Genomic DNA, 18777 nt, shown 5'->3' with positions numbered 1-18777 from the left:
TCGTAGTGTGTAAGTGTTGACGCCAATGTTACCTGTAATTGTTTGTCGTCATGCCTTTTCGAAATATAAACGATAGTAAGTAATTTCATGCTGTGATAGTTATACATTTTTCATGATTCGGAATGTTCGTATGCAGATGCAAACTCACGATGAATTGACGTACATGATTATACGACAAGTTCAATTAAATGTCAAATATTAAAGCATGGATGTTGCGGACAACGCCGATGAATCCTTAGATCCTCGTATACAGGTAATTATCTGTAATGACGCATCTTCTATTTATACTTTTATTGTGTTTGCAAGTTTGTTTTTCATAATAGCGGAGTATATAATTGATTATACATGTAAAAAAAATGCAATTACTAATTGCGACGACGATGCCTAACACAGCCTGGTACCATGTTCTACTTTGCTTTCACTTCTTCTTTATCGAAAATTTTTGTTTTTTTTTTTCTAAATAAGACGTATTAATTAACAATCTCAAATTGAATGAAAATTATTACTACTAAATTAATATTTTTACATTAATTATTTGCCGTTTAATGCATTCCATTTCATAAACAATATACGAATACATTGTAGATTGAGCTGGAGAATTTAAACGATGCAACAGATGACATAAACAAACTCGAAACTGAATTAAATGTAAGTTATTTTATTATAAAAAATTATTATTATTAAAGTTAATGTAAGATACTTTTTTATTTAGGAAGCTCATACTGCATTCAGACAGTTGTTGTCTGAGACTACAAAGAGATTAAAGGAAATTATAAATAAAGTAGGAAATAGTTATGTTGATAAAGCAAGATGTTATTATGATGCACTTGAAGTTGCACGTCGTGCTCAGGTGAGAGAACGTTTGAACAGCTTCTTGGAACAGTAGAATCACTTGTATAAAATTGGTTGTGCAGGTGCAATGCCAACAACAAGCTCAATTATTTCAAAGAGCAAGCGAAATTCATGCAGCAGCAAAAGAAACCGTGGCTTTAGCTGAAAGCAGGTTTATGTCACATCAGCATGAGTGGAACTTTGATCAAGCATGGCAAGATATGTTAAACCACGCAACTCTTAAAGTAAGTTAAATATAAAGTAAAGCACCTACATAGTGTGTCCTAGCCTAATGTACTTTATTCAGGTAATGGATGCAGAAAATCAGAAAGCAGAATGTGGCAGAGAGCATCATCGAAGAGCAATACTGTTCCACGATGCTGAGAAAAGATTATTGCAATTAGAAGAAAAACAACGTCGTGCTATAATAAAAGCACGACCATACTTTGAAGTTAAAGCTCAATGTGATCAAATGCTGGAAACACAAAAAGAGAGAGTTGAATGTATACAGAAAGCAATACAAGTTGCAAAAACTAATTATGCCACAAGTCTGCATAGATTAGAAGAAATTAGTAATCAAATACATCAACAACGGCGAGATAATGGTATCATATATTAACGTTAATTGACTCAATAATTATTTTTAAGTGGGTTATTTATATCACTTTTTCTGTTTCAGATTTTATAGCTAATGGTCCTCGTGAACCAGGTGTTGGTGCAGAACTAGTTAGTCCACAAAAAACCTTAAACTACGATATAGAGTTTAATCAATTACACGACAATAGAATAAAGGATGTTACGAATCATCAACTTAAGAAATTTGATAGAATCCAAGAATATGTAAGCAAAATAATTTGTAACTTTGGTCTAATTTTGGTATAATCTGGTTTTCAAGAAAATTAACAGTGTTTATTGTATTGCAGAATGCTAGTGAATTGCAAGAAGATAAGGAACATCTCGAAAAGAGATCGGTAGATGGAAGTGAAGCAATATCTACACAATGGGAATTAGAACTGCAGGCTAACATGAAAAAACTGAGCAATTTATCCCTTGAAAATTCTCATGACACTGACAGTAAGAAATTACGATATTATAATAAGGACAGTACAAAATCAAATACTTTTACACAAGAATTAAATCGTAATTTTTCGCAGACTAAAGAACTGTCTATACATAGTTTAAATCAGTTTCAAAAATTGTTAAAGAATTTACAGGCTTTAAAAAATCCATTGGCTAATATATCTTTACCGTCATCTGGTGAAGGATCAAATGCAGCAAAAGATCTAACTGATGACTCTGTGGTATTGAACAAACGAAAATTTAATTTTAAAGATAGTATATCGAAATCATTAAGTAATAGTCCTATAAAAATTAATCTGATCAGATTAGGCTCAACGTCCGCTGAAGAAGTGGAAAGTACAACAAAATATGTGCCAAATAAAAACTCCAAATTTGGCTTCAATAATAGCAAACTTGAAAGCAATAGTGACATTAATTTATCTTCGAATCTTGATATCAGTTCCGTAGGAAAATATCAATGCATGAATGATATTTTAGATAATAAGACTGATAATCTTGAATTAAATAAACAAATCTTAAATTTAAAGTATACTGACGCTCATAAGCATGATCTATATACTACAACAAACTTGCATAAAGCACAATTGAATACTCACAATAAAACGAACTCACAATTACAAGAAGACGTAGTATTGACAAAGAAGTGGAATAGATCTAATTCTTTGCAATTCTTATCTCATAGTGCCAGTTCATCTTCAGTAAATTTAAAACAAATAACTAATGATTGTAATGATCATTGTACTGTTACAGAAACAATTACAAAAACACCAAATGTTAAGGAGCTACCATTACTATTGTTGCTTGATAAAAAACATCTGTTAACAAGTGGTAGTGGCAAAAGTTGTAGCATGATTAATTTAAATGACAAGCACAAGTTTATGTTACTAGACAATTTACACTTCAGTAATATTAGACCTCTGAGTACTGAAAAATTGAACTTTGAAAATAATGTATGTTCCAAAATTTCTTAATAAGAATTAAAAGTTACAATCAAATACAAAAGAAATGTGATAATCTATATGATAAACTTAACACGGGATTATTCTTAAAAAAAATTTATATGCCACCATGGACGAACATTGTTACCTTAATTTTGCAAACGTGGTTCATGCTACACTTTCTTCAGTGATGTAAGAACTAAGTAGTATTAATTTTACAAACGTTTCCTGCCAAATAGATATAAATTTTACATCAATAGCATAAAATAAACAAATCAAAAATATAATTATTTCGTAACCATGTTGTAAAAAAAAGTATTGTTAATTTACAAATTGTTTCTTATTAGGTGCAATTGCATTTGTAATTTTGCATCTTTTCGTGTACAAAGAAGTGTAATTTACGTTACACAGTTTTATAAAACTGTTGCATACCACAAAAAATTATGTGAAATTATTATTTTGCATTTCTGAAAAAAAGAGAAATGCAAAATAAGTTACATAAATGTTAGCTTTGCCGCGTTTCTTGCAATGTTTTACTAAAACATTTACTTTAGTATACAATTTGCTATTGGTAATTTTTGTATTACTATGTTGACTCTAGATCTTGCCAATTGTCTGTTATCATTCTGTATACATGCATATAAAGCATAAGACATTACGGTTCGGCGAGGCCTATTATATTCTTAGAGCTTCTTACATCGATATTGTATTACCAAAATATTGTTATTGATAAATGGTTCGTACTACCATCTATTTTCTATGTAACGCTACCGCATTGTAGTTTAAGTGGGAATATAGTTGATTGATCTTGTTTGTTACAACGTTTTATAGTTTTTTTTTAATCTCTTTTTACACTTGAGTAAGTTTCGAAGTCGTGTTACAATGTTACTAACAAAGTTGTTTCACTTGAAAATTCTGATTTCAATGAAATTTTTCGTGTAGAGTACAACAGTATATATAAAATTAATTGTTTAATGTGATTTGTATCAATTTATTGTTAAATATTTCTTCTTACTAAGGTATGATGGAATAATTTTTTCTTTACAAGAGCAATTAATACTGATTTATACGTATACATTCAAAAAATAAAACTGTAGAAAGTCGGTTTTAGTACATGTAGAATTTCATTAAAATTGCAATTTTCAAACTGTGTTTTCGTATAACTCGATCATTAGCAAATACTCGCCTAAAAAGTTTTTCAAAACTGTTGAATTGTCCTTTCTGTTAAATGACAAAAACAAATGAATCTAAAATCAGCGTTCGAGAAACTATATGAATATAGTTAGAAAAGCATAAAATTCAAATAGTGACATTACTACATGAAAATTCTAATCTACAGTTTTTTATGAGTTTTCAAATATTTGAAGGTATCAGAAAGTGAAGAAACTACATATGTCAAAATGGTTCTTCAAATGTAGTTGAAAAATCGTACGTATCAAAGTTTATCACGTTGATGAACGAAAAACATTGTTAAATAAATTATAGCGGACTGAAAATATAAGAATTTTTGTTAGCGAGATTATCGAAACAGTTTATTTATATACGCATTCATAGAATCTATTTAAAAGTCTTGCTTAAAATATATTACGCTGGAAATTATTCGCAAAGCTATTGGAACGAGAAATGTTCAAGAACCTTATAAAAAATAACTTGTGAGCAGTTGACATTGATATTATATTTGGTAATACTTCTGATTTTCTTCTTCTTCTTCTGTAATCTTGGTAAATATCCATTTATTGATAAGTCGATTTTTCATTATTAAAACCATACTATTACATTTTCACATTAAATTTTTCTGAACGAAAAAATGGTTTTCGTTTATTTTTCCTCCCCATAAGCACATATATTAACAATATATATTATTTATTGTACTCTGGTCATCGTACAGTTTTTTTTTTAACGTAACTAAATTTATAGTCATAGTATTCATTAAAATTATCCAAGTTGTGATAACAATAGGCGGAGTACAATGGCTATATTTTGCAGCAATAATAACATTCTTTGACAAAGCAACATAGTCGATTGTTAAAGGTTATCATTCAAAGAGACGTAAGACCTGACCCGAGAGTGGACAAAAAAGATGGAAAAAGAAAATTATCGAGTTAACAAAGTATACTGCAACCCGATACAGATTCAGAATGAGGCATGTAACTAAGTACTTTAATGACAGATTTAATATGGAATAGTTTATATGTATTTTATAATTTAATGAACTATTTCATTAAGGTTAAATAAAGATTTGCAAAGGATAATTTACCAAGTGTAACAATAGCTTGATAGAATATTTTTAGCATGCAGAATCAAAAGAATCAAATGATGAAAGAAGAGTGCAAGAGGAAAAATACTGTAGGATTAGAATGGTTAACGAAGAGAATAAAGGAAATGAGAAGAAAGATAATGAAGAAAAGTATTCACAGCAATCAAATACAATACTTGGACTTTGTGCTATTTGTCATCTTGCAGTTGAGAATATGAACACCACTTTTCACGAAAATATTCCTTGTTCTGAAGAGCACATTTTGTGCCAACATTGTATTCAACAATTTACTATTCCATCAGGTGGTTTAAAGTAGACTTTTGCAAAACCTATTGTAATTATATATTCTTTTATTATCTTAATATTGTAAATTGATTAAATTAGTCTTAGAGAACTTGTGAATACAAGGCATAGAAGTTTCAGATTATGATTATATATTACAGATTCAGGTTGTGTTCTTTGCCAAGCGCAGATTCAACATTCAAACTTAAGTTTGTCCCAAGAAAGCAATACTAGTTTAAATTCCATATATATTTGTCCAAGAAAAATGCAAGTTCCACGTCAACAACTAGAGTGTCATGTTAAGCATCACCAATCTGAACAAGCTTATATTAAGTCTAGGAATCAAAAATATTCGATACCAATAACAAATACAGAAAAAACTACATGGGGATGTTATAATGTCGACGATTCTGAGGACAACGTTCATTGTGATAGAGTTAAAGATCAAAGCAATATTCGAGAAGAAAGAGACGTCAGTGACATTAAACAAAGACAACATAGTTATTGTAATCTATATAAAAGAGGAAGCCCGGACTTTTATGTATCTGAAACTAAACTTAATGGACAAATTACAGCAGAATGTTCTCGCAGACCAATCCGATGTCCACGAATCGATTGCGCTATAAATGTTGCTTTTTCAGCATTAACGCATCATTTTGTTTTTGATCATCCAGAAGTACCAATTTTGAATGTGGAACCAGGCATCAAAAGCACACTGATTGTTAGTTTTAGTGCTTTATCTCTGAATTCTAGTCGATGTCTCGCTCTTCTTTTAGTTTCCGGTAAACTTTCGTAAGTATAGCTTATACATAGCTGATACCACATATGTATATGTACATCTTATGTGTTCCTTAAACATATCTTCATAATAAGAGATCCTGTTGCAAGACTATTTAGCAGTAGTCAAATTAATCCAAAGTTCCGGAACCGATTGCCATTACCAGTACTAGCTGCTCGATTACATTCAACAGATCAATGTAACAAAATTAATTACTGCGAGAAAAGCATAATTATTGCCTGGGTTGCTGGATTAGATATTGGTAACACTACAGAGAAACTTCTATGTAGTATTCAGGTATATTCATCAAACATTCAATTAGACATGTAGTTAAATCTATATACATGATATACGATATGAATATAATAAAGAATGTACTATTTCCAAAACAGGCTGTAGATAAGTTTAATGCTGAAGGCTTACGTTCCCTGACATACACAGGTCCAGTGAATTCGTTAAGAACAGCCCAGTGTCCTCGAGATATTTTGTCAACAGGTGATTGTATAGTCCTGCACGAAGGTCTCCTTCGTCATATTACATCCGATTGTGCTACACTCAATGTTAATGTTACTGTACATTAACTATATTATTAAAAAATATAAATGGTATACTTAATAAAATGTTCACTAATAACAACATTAGTAAAATTACTTACACAGAGATAATTCTCATGTTGTATCCACATGGCTGAGTATTGTTTAAAATGCAGTATTATATAGAAGTACTTTATTAGTTGAATATATGCATAAAATGCAAGATACATAAGATTATAGTTTGTATCATAAGCTTGTCATAGCAGGAGGACGGGCATATGCTTTTGGAATGAAACCATATTTGCGTGTCTTAGGTGCATATGCCCATAACCAACCATCCACAGTTTGATTTCCCAAATCTGCATAAATCCAGTCAGCTCTTCTTACTGACAAATCGTCTGGCGCCTGCGCCTTGTAATCATAAAGTACAACTAATTCTGTCCCATTAGTTTCATCTCGAAAATCTCGTAAACCTTTTTGTTGTAATGACTCATTTCCTGGTATAGTGCTATTACCTTTTCCTGTGTATTAAATATTGCAAAGGTTAATTTTTTCCCCATGCAAATACTCAATTTTTTCATATTTTAATGTATTAAAAATTGGATGAACTTACCTAAACTATGCGTTTCTGCAGACGTTGTAGCTGCAGTAGTAGTAGTGGTAGTTGTACTAGTTGTTGTTGCATAAGAATGAAGAACATGTCCTGGATATACAAATCCAGATGGTACAAATCCTTCGTTGCCATCACAGTGTCTAAGTACCCAGAACCAGTCAGGATCGTCTCGATTGAGCACAGTCACAAATTCTCCTCTTTCTACGCTAACATCATTTTCATCTCTAGCGACAAAAGTATAAAGTACAATATATCTTCCAGCTGATGGATCCTATGACATATTCATAAAGTTTCAGTTCATTTGATTCGTTTACATTATAGATAGGAGATTATAATATTTGTATATTTACTTTAAAAAAAGGGTGTACATCTGGCTGAGAAGATATAGTTTGTATGGAATTTTGAGATTGTGTAATATTAGATCTATTAACATTTGTATCAGTGGTAGCCACATTACGAGCATAACTTTCACAGTCTGATGCAGATCCTGTATCAGTTTGTTGTGCATCAACTGTTTGCGAACGACCTGTACCAGCAAAATCACAGTCAGTCTCATTCGACCTTGGTAGTTTCTTTTTCACATTGTTCATAAGAGTAGCAAGTGTTAATTCAGCAAGCTGCGATGTGTAAGGTGCACAATATGAATGTGGTACAAAGCCTTCCATACGAGTATCAGCTGCTATTACATACACCCAATCATTCTCTCTATACAAAACATTTACAACCTAGAACACATGCAGAAAATGAACAAAACGACACCATCAAAGAATGCATTTTACATTCAACATTAAACAGAATGAAATTAAATGTAGCTTTATGAAACATAAAGTGAATATAAAAAGGTATAATAAAATGAACCACATAAAGAGTTATTTACATTTTCTTTAAGCAATATCGAATAAATATGTTGCTAACCTGGCCACGTTTTACTTGAAGTTCATCGTCAACGCAAGGTGTAAAGTCATGGACAATGACCATTTTACTATCTGGCGAAAGTCCATTTTCTTTTTCGATACCTACTCTAACTAAAGTTTCAATACTAGCACTTCCTGTTATACGACCAGGTGGCAATGGCACTTTGGTTCCTAAACCCAATCCTGTACCACCTCCTCCAACACAATCTTTCTCCAAATTAAAATTATGTACTCCAGCTATATTATAGAAAATTATATCTAAATTACACAGTTGTACTATTTCTAGTCTTCTGTCTATGAAAAATGTTTCTTTTTCAGACAAGGATTCTAACAGAGGAAACTTTGGACTTTTCAAAGTAGGAAGAACTGTTATAATACTGTTATATGTTATAAGAACTGTTATATGTTTCTATCATAGGATAAATAGAGAAGTATAGCATATTATGCTGAAAATGTAACTGTAGTTTTGCAATATCTTAAAAATGTTCATCTACAAGTAAAACCTTGTCTCTGTAAATCTTTTGTTTAACATTTCTTCCTTTTTCCAATAGGTATATAAAAGATGTTCATACTTTCAAATTTTGATCTTATTTTATAAAAATGACAATAGAAACATGAATCACTCGGCATACGTAATATGTACGGAAAGATGAAGTATACGCGATAGTTTAAGTTCGAATAAAAACAAATTTCTTCAAAACCATAAAATGATTTTTTACTCACGTTTCTTTTTCTTTCCTCGCCGTATACGCACTGGGCATAAAAAAGCCATTCTGTTCCCTCAAAGTTGTCTTAAAATCACACTTCCAAAACATGAATCGTCAAATGTCAAAAATTCACTGTGACCAGACACAACATAACAGAAGTGCACATATTAAAGATGATAATAAATGTTATACAGGTCTTCCGTATGTAAATAGTAAAGTTTAACTAAAAATATTTAAGATATTTTACATCGAAGAATATAAATATACTAAGAGTATAACGGTAAAGTCTCGAACCAGAAATCTAATTAGTCTTTCGTTCTCCTAAAGGATTTTGGATGAAACTGGAATTCAGGCACTTATAGTGGTGAATGCAACAGGTAGACGGCGCTTTAGCGATACACGAATGTAATGCAGGTATATATATGTAGACTTATTTCGTGTGATTGCATGTGTGCACGATGTATCATATAAAACATACAACCACACAAGTTAACTTGTTTGAAAATATTCTTTCCTTTTTAGTATAAAATATCCTTATTATAGCTATTAACAGTGCAAAATAACAATTAATTCAGAGTTTCTGTATCCCAAAAATGAATCCAAAATGGATTAGTATATATATCTAAAATATAATTAATATTGTAACTTTAAGTAAGATATACTTAAAGATATTATACTTAATCGATTACCGACGAAAGAATCTCACGGACAGGTGCCGCGTTTCATTCAAGAAAAGTAAAACACATACGAGAAAGAAAAATAAAAAACACGACTGTCATATATGCATAATATATAAATAACATTTTCTTTTTTAAATATACACTATCATGTAGAATCAATGCAATAATATGGAAAAATCTTATTTAATCGAAATGTCGTTTATTATCTCAATTAATATAAATGACGATAATAGCCTTATCTATAACAGTTTCCGTCATATACATTTAACAATGAGTATTTTTTGGAAAATAATTATATGTACATTTACTCTACAATTATACCAAAGATCAATCAGATCGCTACTGGAACTACTTAATATCCATTGTTATATATATATCGATCCATAAATAATATGGAATTCGTCGTTCGAATATAAATATTCGATTATACAAAATTCAGAATAACGTTCAAGCGATTAGAAAATTGTTTATTGTTAAATCGTTCTAAACCGCTTCTTCGTTTATCAGAGAATATTCAAAAATTCAACGCTATAATAAGTACGTTATCAGGGACATGGCCTTACAGCACCTTACAGGTTCTTGAGATTCTAATGGTAAAACATTTTCGAAATTCTTATAACTAGAATTTAGAATACCGGAGAAGTCGTCCATATATTCGTTTCTTTTTCTTTTTGTAAAATATACAAAGTTCAAATGAAAGGTTAAATTTTGTACTTTCATATTGCACTTGTTCTATATTATTTTTAATGACACGCTTCGTTTCTTAAAAATATCTCTGTGTTATTATGGAACACATTTATTCGAAATCTATTATGCCATTAATCATGGAATAAGTGTGTTTATGATTAAGAAAATAAACTATTGATAGTGCGCTTGAGAGGATGTGTAAATCCACCGGCTCTCTAGACACACTAGATTGATAGAAATATACGGTACCACGTCCCCGGTAAATTATTTGTTATTTATATCATCAATGCATTAAATTTATGATAATTCAAACAAAGGTCTCGAACTCGTATTCGGAAGAACGCCTACTACTTACACAACTCTGTCGAGACCAATAGATACGCTATGTATTCATACATAAATTCATACACGAAGCAACGTATTGAAATTACCTATTTATATGAAACTATTTGCATTTTAACGTTTTATCAATAGTTTATTTTCTTGAATTTCGACCCATGAACGCGACAGAAAAAACAAGACCTCAAAACTCGTTCGATTAGTATTTCATATTTCTACTTCCAACACAAATAAAGAAACCTATATTATAGTCTACTACTCGAAATGAAAATCGAACGAGTTTTTTAATGTTAATGTATTAATTTACACGCATATCAAATGCGCTTCAAATATCGAATTTACATATTCATAATAACGTACGCAATAGTTACATTGGCTACTGCACACGACTCTTCTTTTTTCAAAGTTAAAATAAATATATTATAACAACAATGATTTCCTCTTATTTATGAAGTACTCGGTAACATTATATTGACGAATCACGTTAATCAAGTAAAAGCCAATTAGTGAATTGTTATTTATTCGAACGAACGAAATCCACATCAAGACGTCGCAATATCATGACATAAATGTTAATAAAGTCAGACGTCGCATATTGTGTATTTATTTGTAATTTCCCATTTTAACTTAATACATCACCCATTCGAAATTAAAATACATCTTTAGTCATGGCAGTTACATGATTCATTGAAACTTTATATGCAGATCTCAATTATATTGAAAAACCGAGTTTTATGCAATTCATATTCGATACTATTTTACGACATACTCTAGATATCTATAATTAACTGAGAGTGTACGAAAATCATAAATTATTACATTCTTAACCGTAGGTGGGATGCTTATAATATTACAACAATATGATGTAACGTATATATGTCATATGTATTGACCAAATGTTATACGAAGTATAATAGTGAATGCATTTATCCTATATAATCCATTACATCATACACCTTCAATTTCTTCATCTAACAGATTGCTTTGAAAATTTATCGTTCACTTTTATTTAAAAAGCTAGTGTTGCGAATAATAAAATTGAAAATGGAAATTTCTTATGCCTTGTGCTTTGATGTGATACAAGAATTACTGGCACTCTTGTTATGTTAGAAAAATGTATATGATAAGAGATCTTCGAAGCAGTCTCGAAATATATGTGTATGTATGTTTCAAATACACAAATGTATAACTAACTGGTTTTACTATAGTATGTAAATATGTGTAGGATTTATATCCTATTTCTAGTATGTACCCAATACAAAAAGCTTTTGAAGCTTATAAAACAACCTTTCCAATATATTTTAAATAGTTCAAATACTTTATACACATGAAATTTTTAATGATATTTCCAAAAACAATATCATAATATCTGAGATACAATTTCTCAAAAATTGCACTCGAACAGAAGGAATTTACGTTTAGATTATATTAATTTTATATATTGCAAAATTAAACAAGCAAAACAATGACGAAAAATTTAACAAAATAAAAGAGTACATGAAATTACAAAAAAAAAAATGGAAGTTAAAAAAAGTGTATTCAAGATATATACAAATATGTATATTAGATAAATATTTATATATATCTTTATATTTATGTTGTCTTACTCTTAAACATCTAGTGCGTATCTAGGTATATCTCTAAATCAGTGTTGATTTTTCATAAATATTCCAAAAAATGTATCTTTCTATTATTGCATGTACACACCATAATAATGAGCAAAAAGAAGAATAGTGGTCAATAAAAGGTAAAATTGTGCTTATAATTTTGCTTCACAATCCCCTCAATTACATTCTTATTATAAAACTTAATTTCCAATTATGTAAAATTATTTTCAATAAATCACATTTAAAATTTCACGTCCCACAGGGTTAAATATTGTCCAAATTTTAAATACAACTAAAATGATATGTAGATGCTATGTCTCAAATAAATATTAATACCAAAAAAGTATAATCATTCTATATAACCACCTCATTGTGGCAATTTTATACTCTGCAGTATTTTTGTCAAAAATTAAAAATCATTAGTAAAATAAGTATTACTTGGGGATATTGTTCCATGTGCCTTTAATAAAATAACATTCATCCCATTCTTGTTCCAACTGTTTACAATACAATAAATTTAATTGCAAGAAATTGGAATTAGCTACTTGTCACAAAATAATATAAGAAGTATTCAATATACAAAAAGTCAGTGTATTTTTTAAATATAAGTTAAATTTTCGCGAGTCCCTGTAATATCACTCAAATAGTTCTAATTTTTAAATAATTAACTTATTTTATGTGCAAATAATTAATCAAATTGAGTTTATTAGCGAGAAATAAAATTTCATTTGTATTCGACGCAGTAAAGATAATAAAAACAAAACATAATCAAGGTGTTTAATATTATGGTATAGTACGAACTGCTGAAATACACCTAGATTTATGCTTAGAATATTCCTAATATAACAATATAGCACCTAAAGGTTTTTTGTACTTTAGCAATATTTTGCATGATAATGCTATTAATATAAACATACACGTATGATACTTGAATGTATTTACATTATGCAATCATGACTATAAAAAGTAAATGGAAAGCAATCTAATCTCTTATTTTCTGATCATTGTTTAATTCGTTAGTTAAACAAGTGATCATAAAAATCTTTGTGGTGTGAATACTTAATATGCATGAAAAACTTATTTAATGATCGTTTAAGTATAACTATTAAATGGCATGGTAAATTCTGGTTAACTTATGTTGCTTTTCCATATATTACAATATCTACATTCGATTTTACTCAAAAATCGATACAATGGAGTACGATTACAATAAAAATTTGAAATCAAATTTTACAATGTTGAAGGCTTTCTATGTATCACATAAACCTAAACAGATTTTTATTCATTTAGAATTTTATCATTATTAGTAGATCTAATACTAAATTTAATGCACGCCTATCTGGCCAAAAGATAAGCGATGCAAAAAATTGCTGAGCAGTTTTGTATTAAATAATTTTAAAAACTCTAATCATTGATTTTATTCTTTACTAACTGCTAGAACAACAGATTCAGACTCTTTATTATTTGATGGTATTATAGCTTCCGTTTCTTCACTACCTTCTGTACTGTCTGCTGCGCTTGCGTTTGCTGGTTCCTCCTTTTTATCACCACCATTAGATGATTGTAATTGCTGTTGCATTTGCAATTGATTGCGCAATCGAGATATTTCACGTGCATCCGAACGTCGGTGACGTCGCAACTGTGTATTCTCTGAAACTATACGCCGTGCTAGCTCCAGGACATCTTGTGGTACTTCTAATGCCACTAATCTATCTTCTAAATCTATTGCTGTTGTTCCTTCTGAGTCAGAATCACTTTCCAGAGCTGAGGTACCAATGTCGGTTGAAGGTGGTTCTATGTTTACTGTAGAAGATGTTACCGCGGTACTACTCTCTTCTTCTTCACCGACTTCATTTTTACTTTTCTGTGGCAATTCTTTCTGATTGCTTTCAGGTGTATACGAAGGGAATGCAGAATAAGTGCCCACACTAGATCCAGAACTAGGAGATGTTTTCTCGAGTTTCACGCTGTCTGGCGGAGGTTCTTTCTTATCTCTCTCATTTGGGCTCGATAAGTGATGATTATAACGTTTGTGTTCATGGTGATGCCGTCGCTGATGATGAGCAGAGGGTGGAAGTACTACAGGCACTGATGGTGCAGGTATAGGTGCTAAGGCTACATTTGGTTGAAAATGTGGTTCAAAACGTTTGCATTCAGAGAGAGGAACTACGCGTTCTGGATGTTGCAGTACAGGTGGACCTCGGCTTAGATATGCAGGCACCAACGATGAACTGTTTACAGAGAACATTATGTATTTATTATACAACCTATCGCTTCCTTACTTTAACCCTCATCCATTCCTCATGTCAATTTGAGATATTTTTCATGTAAAGGATGATATTATTCTGCCATTTGTAGAACAACTAATCTGAAACTTTGTGACTTTTATTTTTTTAAACATGAAATATATATATTTAGTATTATTCATAGCAAAACATGCGACAAAAAAATGTGACAACATCTGTTACAGAAAGGATCCTGGTGCATTAATCTGTCAAATATAATTTTCATGTATTTTCAAGTCTTTTGACAGCTAGTTCATTGTTTTGTAATTGTTACACAACAATTATGCATTCATTGTACAACCCCTTCAGAATGGAGTTAGACATGTATAGCTTTAAATATCAAAAGTTGGCATGAACTTGATCAAGAGAAGAGAAGACGTTACGTATTCTCTTTGTCGTAAGACAAAGCTAAGGATAAGATTAGACCAATAAGATCTAAACAAAGCGAAGTCGAACATGTACAAATGAAATTGAGATGTGCAAATATACGAGCAACATATAGTGTAAATATTTATACTTTATTTATTACTTATTTCTCAATACATTAATTAGCAAAGTGAATTAATTCTCGTTTCATTCCATTAGATGTTTTACTATTGCGTCGATTTGACACATGAGGGACAGACGAGGGTTAAATATATCAATACTATCCTTACCTATCTTTGTGCTTGCAAGTACTTGTAGTATTCCAAGGTCTAAAAGCTGATGCCCCTCTAGCTGCTAATTCAAAAACTGCCCATTGCATTTGTAGATATGGATCAGTTGCATTAGCTACCTGTGATACAGGATGATATAAGCCTAAGCCACTCCCATTATATATTCCTGGACATTCGTCTCTCGTTACATCTCTTCTAATTCGTTTAGCCAATTTTTCAGAATCATGGCGCAACTGGAAAAGGATTCTTTATTGTCTTCTTCTATTTGTATTTTAATATACAACCAGCATTAATTAAGCAGTAAAATTAGAAAATTTTATCGAATATGAATATTTTAAAGAAATAATATATAATGTACAATACCTCTGATTTTCGCTTGGAACCCAATATCAGATGTTTCTCTTTTAATTCTCGAAATATATTCAGTGATTTATTATAATTTTCTTGTTCCCGTGAGAGTAACAGGTATGATCTCCAATTTGCAGACTCAAAACCCCAATGACAAGTACGATTTTCAAGAGATCTGTGAGCGTGTCTAACAAAACATTGAGGTGAAAATTGGCAGCCACATTCGATACATTCTATACACACTGAATCGTCAGATTCAAACAAATTTGCATCAAAAATGCCTTTACATTTTCCAAAACACTCATGATATACTTTAAACTTGACAATAGCTTCTTTGTCGCTATCACTTTTAGTAGACACTTTCTTTTCGGTATTATCCTCATTCTGACCAATTTTAGAGAGGTCGCATGATTCTGTCCTTAAAAGCAATGCACTGACAAGCCTTTCGGCATCCGTTTGAGTAATAAGGCCACAGGAAGGAGCATTACGCGGCAGAATTCCTGAATGTTTTAGTTCCTCTAACTGATCTCTTGTACATCGTGAGCAATAAATTTGTAATTCATCGCACACTTGATTGATCTGTTGAAGTGAGAAATCTTGCAGCACTGTATTTAAAATTTGTGGTAAACATAACCTCCTTTCACCTCCTACCACAAAACAAGATATCCTTTCACCCTCCAAAACAGTTTCGCATCTTTCGGAACAGCTTTGATCGGGCGCAGTTAAAATTGGAATTTGAAATTCCAATTCTCTCTTCTCACAAACATTTTTCGAGCGTTCTAATTGAGGATCCTCGTCAGAATCTTCGAGCGGTTGGTCCGTCCTACGAACTTTACACGGGATGAGAGGTGTCACCGTTAAATTATTATCTTTCTCGATATCTTTTGTAGAGACTTGCTCGGATGCTGAATCAATGACACAATTACTCGATCGACTTGAAGGGGAGTAACAAGGTGCCTGATCTTGTAATAGGCTCTTGCAGTCCATACCAAGCAAGGCCGAGCTCGGACCCTGTAAGCTTTTCACAGCGGATAGCTGATATGTCTTTAAGACGGTCTTTAATTGTGGGCTGTACGATTGACTGTTTGTATTGCCAGGCAATAGGGTCTCCATTATTCGTTTCGCGTGTGCAAAGATTTAACAAGATAGCGAGCTCGTTCGTTGCATGAAATCTTCGAGACAGCTCGTGACATACCACGCTCTTTCATACGATCCGTAACATAGGCGTATTTACCACCTACAATGTACAAAACCTACACGCGTTCACTTTGCACTACTTAATTCAACACTCGTGTCATTCATAGTAGTCCGCATTTACGATCACGGGGTGATAAATAGCACTAGTGACCAACCATACGATGTGTTGATCTCAGATGATGCACTATTACATCCAGTCGCTTCAACTTTGGCACGCGAGAGAGTACACGCTTAAACCCGTTCATGTATGTCTTTCTCTAAGTCTGTTCCCCTTGCCGTAATATTATGTTCAGCATAAAGATCCCGACTATCTATTATCCACAGTCTATTGTCCATCGCAACGTCGCTTCCATGCACATGATAATTCGTACTTGTAGAACGAGTGTGTATACAGATATTCTTTAAAAAAAGGGAAAAAAACGATATAGCCTCCACTGTAAACGAACCCGCAGTCGAGAGGGTTTAATTCCTTCCGATTTTACATTTGTTCACTTTGTTTGCCCACGGATTCTCCTTTACACTTCGCAGTCGGTTCTTCTCTTTTTACTTCTCGTTGATTTTCTTTGCATATTTCTCCATTTATCGTTTTATTACAGTACAAGAAATCCCTTCGGTTATAAGCATATCCATTGTTTCGCGATCTTCGTTATCACTGCCGTCGTTTCTATCGTCGATGCTTTCGGTATTATCGTTACTACCGTCGCTACCGTCGCTATCACGATCGCCACCGCGACCGCCATTCGACCGCCACCGCCACCGCCGCCGCCACAGTTATTTCTACCACCACTGTCGCTGCCACCGCCGTCACAGTCGCCGCCACCGTCGTCGTCGTCTTCGTCGCCTCCGCCGTCTTCGTCTTCGTCTAATTCTTCTCCGTCTTCGTCTTCGTTGTCGTCTTCTTCACTGTCACTACCACCCGACACCACCAACACTATTGTCGTTCTTCACGACGATGTACGAGGACAAATAAATAGTTAATTATACTATTTATTCAAGTAATCATGAAACCGATGACATGTTCGATCGATGAACATTATGAATGACATCGTCAGACAACGGATTGACTTAACGCATCGCGACGAACTGACGTATCGATCGCATACGAACTCGGATAGGAAGAACCGCTCAAAAAGATACGCATATTTTCGATCGTGTTGCACGTTGTTTAGTCATAGGCAACACGAGGCCCCGCAAAATATCCACAACTCGGCCATCCAATGTTAATACCGTGATATTAACACAAACGAAATATACTAGTGCGTTTTCGTAGCAAGACGTTTCGTCGATTGCATGCGTGTATTCTCCTTCCCTCCCTCCCTCCCTCCACCCTTCCTCTCCCTCCACTAGTGTCTTTTTTCTGGCACAAATACTCTCCACCTTGCTTTTTTTTTGCACACATATATACACACACACATACACTATAATCCTGCGCGTATGTAAACACAAGGAGGTATCGTCGTGGGATCCTTAAAGTGGACGTAGATCATTGTACACTTTTGTAAACGCACAGAGCATTACACTCTTAATTACAGAGAATTTTCTATCTGCATGTGTTGTATACATGGAACCGCCTCTCTCGCTCATGTCTTTGGCTCGGATGGCATAGAACTATCGTAAATTTTGCGCGTCTTCGATCTCTTTCACAAGTGTCACGTCGTCGATCGAAGTTCACTATACCCCTTTTTAACACCGCAACGTCCACCGAGCCAGCATTATGCCTAGCCTCCTACCGTGCTTCTCTGTCTACTACTTTAGCAGCTTTGTCTCTATCGTATTCTCGTATCTATTAAACCAGTGTGGTGACACGCACACACCCATATATACGCATATATATATATATATATATATATAAACATATATATATGCACGTTACAGATCTCGCGTAACCACGCTCGCTTCCGAAAGATGTGGAATGGTTGAGTCTGCGTATCTACGGATCATAGCATAGTGTCGGTCTGGTCGGACGACGACAGCACTGCTGGCGATGGTGGGAACGGCTGACATGAGTACAATATTTTCTCGCCACGAGTTCGATTTATCCTCCC

The 18777-nt window shown here is 32.6% G+C and overlaps 6 protein-coding genes across 9 annotated transcripts in view; 4 read left to right on the top strand and 2 right to left on the bottom strand.

Annotated features, from left to right (window-relative positions):
- Positions 1–3868, top strand: LOC143364424 (SH3 domain-binding protein 5 homolog). 2 transcript variants are annotated; one of them, XM_076804791.1, is made up of 9 exons: positions 1–75; positions 137–253; positions 586–648; positions 713–850; positions 915–1076; positions 1139–1436; positions 1511–1671; positions 1755–1905; positions 2662–3868. In XM_076804791.1, the coding sequence occupies exons 2-9, from the start codon at positions 206–208 to the stop codon at positions 2880–2882; spliced, it is 1242 nt and encodes a 413-aa protein (XP_076660906.1). In that variant the 5' UTR covers positions 1–75; positions 137–205; the 3' UTR covers positions 2883–3868. The 2 variants fall into 2 exon arrangements, with proteins under 2 accessions (XP_076660906.1, XP_076660905.1); XM_076804790.1 differs by having other exon boundaries at positions 1755–3868.
- A 988-nt stretch (positions 3869–4856) lies between these two features.
- Positions 4857–5422, top strand: LOC143364534 (uncharacterized). The gene is made up of 2 exons (XM_076804828.1): positions 4857–4992; positions 5141–5422. The coding sequence occupies exons 1-2, from the start codon at positions 4930–4932 to the stop codon at positions 5420–5422; spliced, it is 345 nt and encodes a 114-aa protein (XP_076660943.1). The 5' UTR covers positions 4857–4929.
- Positions 5346–6807, top strand: LOC143364506 (uncharacterized). The gene is made up of 4 exons (XM_076804815.1): positions 5346–5440; positions 5550–6180; positions 6262–6463; positions 6559–6807. The coding sequence occupies exons 2-4, from the start codon at positions 5654–5656 to the stop codon at positions 6745–6747; spliced, it is 918 nt and encodes a 305-aa protein (XP_076660930.1). The 5' UTR covers positions 5346–5440; positions 5550–5653; the 3' UTR covers positions 6748–6807.
- Positions 6447–11085, bottom strand: LOC143364483 (SH3 domain-containing protein Dlish-like). 3 transcript variants are annotated; one of them, XM_076804804.1, is made up of 6 exons: positions 8950–11085; positions 8228–8463; positions 7663–8037; positions 7313–7583; positions 6822–7220; positions 6447–6747 (listed from the first exon to the last, which is right to left on the bottom strand). In XM_076804804.1, exons 1-5 carry the CDS (start codon positions 8996–8998, stop codon positions 6946–6948), a joined length of 1206 nt encoding a protein of 401 aa, XP_076660919.1. In that variant the 5' UTR covers positions 8999–11085; the 3' UTR covers positions 6447–6747; positions 6822–6945. The 3 variants fall into 3 exon arrangements, with proteins under 3 accessions (XP_076660919.1, XP_076660929.1, XP_076660925.1); XM_076804814.1 differs by having other exon boundaries at positions 6447–6736; XM_076804810.1 differs by having other exon boundaries at positions 6447–6715.
- Positions 11086–11232: 147 nt separating this feature from the next.
- On the bottom strand, positions 11233–16649 carry LOC143364418 (uncharacterized). The gene is made up of 3 exons (XM_076804786.1): positions 15551–16649; positions 15188–15420; positions 11233–14477 (listed from the first exon to the last, which is right to left on the bottom strand). Exons 1-3 carry the CDS (start codon positions 16646–16648, stop codon positions 13664–13666), a joined length of 2145 nt encoding a protein of 714 aa, XP_076660901.1. The 5' UTR covers position 16649; the 3' UTR covers positions 11233–13663.
- Positions 16650–18598: 1949 nt separating this feature from the next.
- The window catches only part of LOC143364540 (protein kinase C iota type-like), a 52426-nt gene continuing 52247 nt past the window's right edge, over positions 18599–18777 (top strand). The window contains exon 1 of the mRNA XM_076804845.1: positions 18599–18738. The gene's annotated coding sequence lies outside the window, so the exon portion shown is untranslated. The remainder of the gene's footprint in view (positions 18739–18777) is intronic.

The sequence above is a fragment of the Halictus rubicundus genome, chromosome 2 (genome assembly GCF_050948215.1).
Source record: "Halictus rubicundus isolate RS-2024b chromosome 2, iyHalRubi1_principal, whole genome shotgun sequence".
NCBI lineage: Eukaryota > Metazoa > Arthropoda > Insecta > Hymenoptera > Halictidae > Halictus > Halictus rubicundus.
This window is presented reverse-complemented; position numbering and strand designations above follow the sequence as displayed.